The 2,439-nt window shown below is 36.7% G+C and overlaps 1 protein-coding gene across 1 annotated transcript; it reads left to right on the plus strand.

Moving 5' to 3' along the window:
- The first annotated feature begins 564 nt into the window (after positions 1-564).
- tmem229a (transmembrane protein 229A) lies at positions 565-1,744 on the plus strand. Its single transcript, XM_056245361.1, has one exon. It carries the CDS (start codon positions 777-779, stop codon positions 1,716-1,718), a length of 942 nt encoding a protein of 313 aa, XP_056101336.1. The 5' UTR covers positions 565-776; the 3' UTR covers positions 1,719-1,744.
- Positions 1,745-2,439: the final 695 nt, after the last annotated feature.

Genomic DNA, 2,439 nt, shown 5'->3' on the forward strand with positions numbered 1-2,439 from the left:
GAGAGAGAGAGAGAGAGAGAGAGAGAGAGAGAGAAAATTACTAAATAGTATTATCATTTTTTTTATATATATAATATATAAAAACATTCTTAATTAGGCTATATAATTTAATAAACTTGTATAAACTAAATATATACAATAAATTGTACCGTAAAAAATAACATTTATAAAGTAGCATGAATAAAGTTATATATAATATATTTCTGCATATAAGTAGCTATTACTAAATTATATAAAAGTAATTGTAATATAAATTATAACAAAAAATAACATTTATAATTATATAATTTTATATAGGCCTATATTTATAAAATTAAAAATACAAAATAGAATAAATATTATTATAAACAACAAAAATAATATTTTACAATTAAATAATTTTAATAAGATATAACATAAAATAACATTTATAAAAACTTTAATAAAATGATATATAATATTTTTCCTTTATTTAAAAAAAATAACCAATCCAAAAATAAATTAAATAATCAAACAATATAATATAATATAAAATTGTGTTGTTGTGAAGAACTGTATGGTGCGTAGTCAGCACTTTATGGACGTTGTACAGTCGATGAGTAGGACAGCGCCACCTGGCGGAGGGTGTCATTACGTCTCTGTATTTTCTTCTCTTCTCATTCCGCTCCTTCCAATGATAGAGCGAGAATGCGGTCAGTGAGATTGTGTGCCTTCGCGGGGGTTCAGCGGGTCACCGGCGACTCAAATGGCCTTTAAGCGAAGACGCGTCGACATCTGAGTGTGTTTAAAGGAGAGATATGATGATGACGAGCCCGGGGGCGCGCGACACAGCACGCGCTTTACCGCAGTGGATGCGCATGTATTTCTACGGGATGCACGGAGTCACACTGGACATCCTTCTGTCCTCCGCGCGCCACTTTCTGGATGAACACGACCTCACACTGCTGGGATTCTCCTCTCCGTACCTGTGCATCGCGCACTCCGTCACGCATCTGCTCCTGGAGAAGATCTACCAGCAGAAGAGATGCTTCCACGGGCGCCCGGCCGTTTTCCACCTCGTCTTCTACCCGTCCCTGTACATCTGCCTGCAGATTTTAATCGGGAATCTGGTGACCTGCACGGAGAACATCAGAGTGGTGTCCATCACGCAGCTCGTGGTGCATTACATGCTCGCTTTATACTTCTCAAACATCTTTCATAGAGGCGTCTTGCATCTGCGGTATCAGGAAAACAGGGTGTCGTGGAGACCCGCGCGCGCGAGCCGGTTACCCGGACTCCTGCGCTTCGTGTTCTTCGGGATGCACGGGTTTCTGGATGAGGTGGTCTTCACGTCTGTGTTTAATCTGTTCGAGAAAGAGGACCGGAGCTTGAAGGGTCACACATCCCTGTGGTCCTTCTTCATGTATGGAAGCTGCAGCTTCGTGGTGGAGAAGCTTTACCTGCACCTGCACTTCAGGAGAGGATGGAGAACCTGGAAGAGGCTTCCCATCTACATCTGCTTCATCTACGCCTGGGAGTTCAGCTGGGGCTTCGCTCTCAGGCACTTCGGCGCATGTTCCTGGGATTATTCCCATTATCCCCTTAATTTCATGGGACTGGTGACCTTGCTGTATCTTCCTGGATGGGTTTGTCTGAGTCTGTATCAAGACGTCTTGTCTAATGCTCTGATGAGGGTTGTGTGTGGTGATGACGAGGACAAGGACAGATTGCATGTTGGACCAGGAAAAAAAGGCATTTGAGTGTTTGATGCTTGAGAAAGCTTTTATTTATTTATTTATTAATATACAGTAGTCAACATTTCATTAATCAAGTTCATTAAAGTTGTCCTAAAACGAGAACCGGTATTTTTCAAAATTCATGTATAACTTTGATGAAAGGTTTTGATCCATATGTTGACTACTGTATATATATATATATATATATATATATATATATATAAAGGGGAGGCCAGGCTATAGTTGTCATTTCAGTGAATATCTAGTTTTGAGAGTCAGTTTCTGTATAGACACACACACCATAAAGCTATCCTTTTAAACGGGGCATGTTGTCACACTGCATGGGGTGTGTGTGAACCTGACTTCTGTCAGGCGATCAATTTAAATAGTCACATAATTGTGAAAAATCATGAAACCATAAAAATGTGTAAGCTAACATAGATATAATTAAATATATAGGCTATATATAGTATATTATTAATTTTATAGTAATTAATAGTTGTTATAATTGTATATAGCCTAATAATAGTATAATATATATATAGTTAATTAATTATTAAAATTAATAATAATAATTAATTATTTAAAATGGCAACATTTTACATGACAGCTTGCCCTGAAAAAAAAGGGACAACTTATTATAATGTTGTTGTTTTTTTGCTTGCAGGACATAATTTTACATATATATATATATATATATATATATATAGGGCTGTCAAATCGATTTTTTTTTATTTCTTTATTT

The sequence above is a fragment of the Rhinichthys klamathensis genome, unplaced genomic scaffold (genome assembly GCF_029890125.1).
Source record: "Rhinichthys klamathensis goyatoka isolate OS25496 unplaced genomic scaffold, OSU_Roscu_1.1 h1tg000029l_1, whole genome shotgun sequence".
Taxonomy (NCBI): Eukaryota; Metazoa; Chordata; class Actinopteri; order Cypriniformes; family Leuciscidae; genus Rhinichthys; species Rhinichthys klamathensis.

What these genes read in the sequence shown, in the direction of transcription:
- tmem229a (XM_056245361.1), top strand. Translation starts at nt 777, where the DNA reads ATGATGATGACGAGCCCGGGGGCGCGCGACACAGCACGCGCTTTACCG.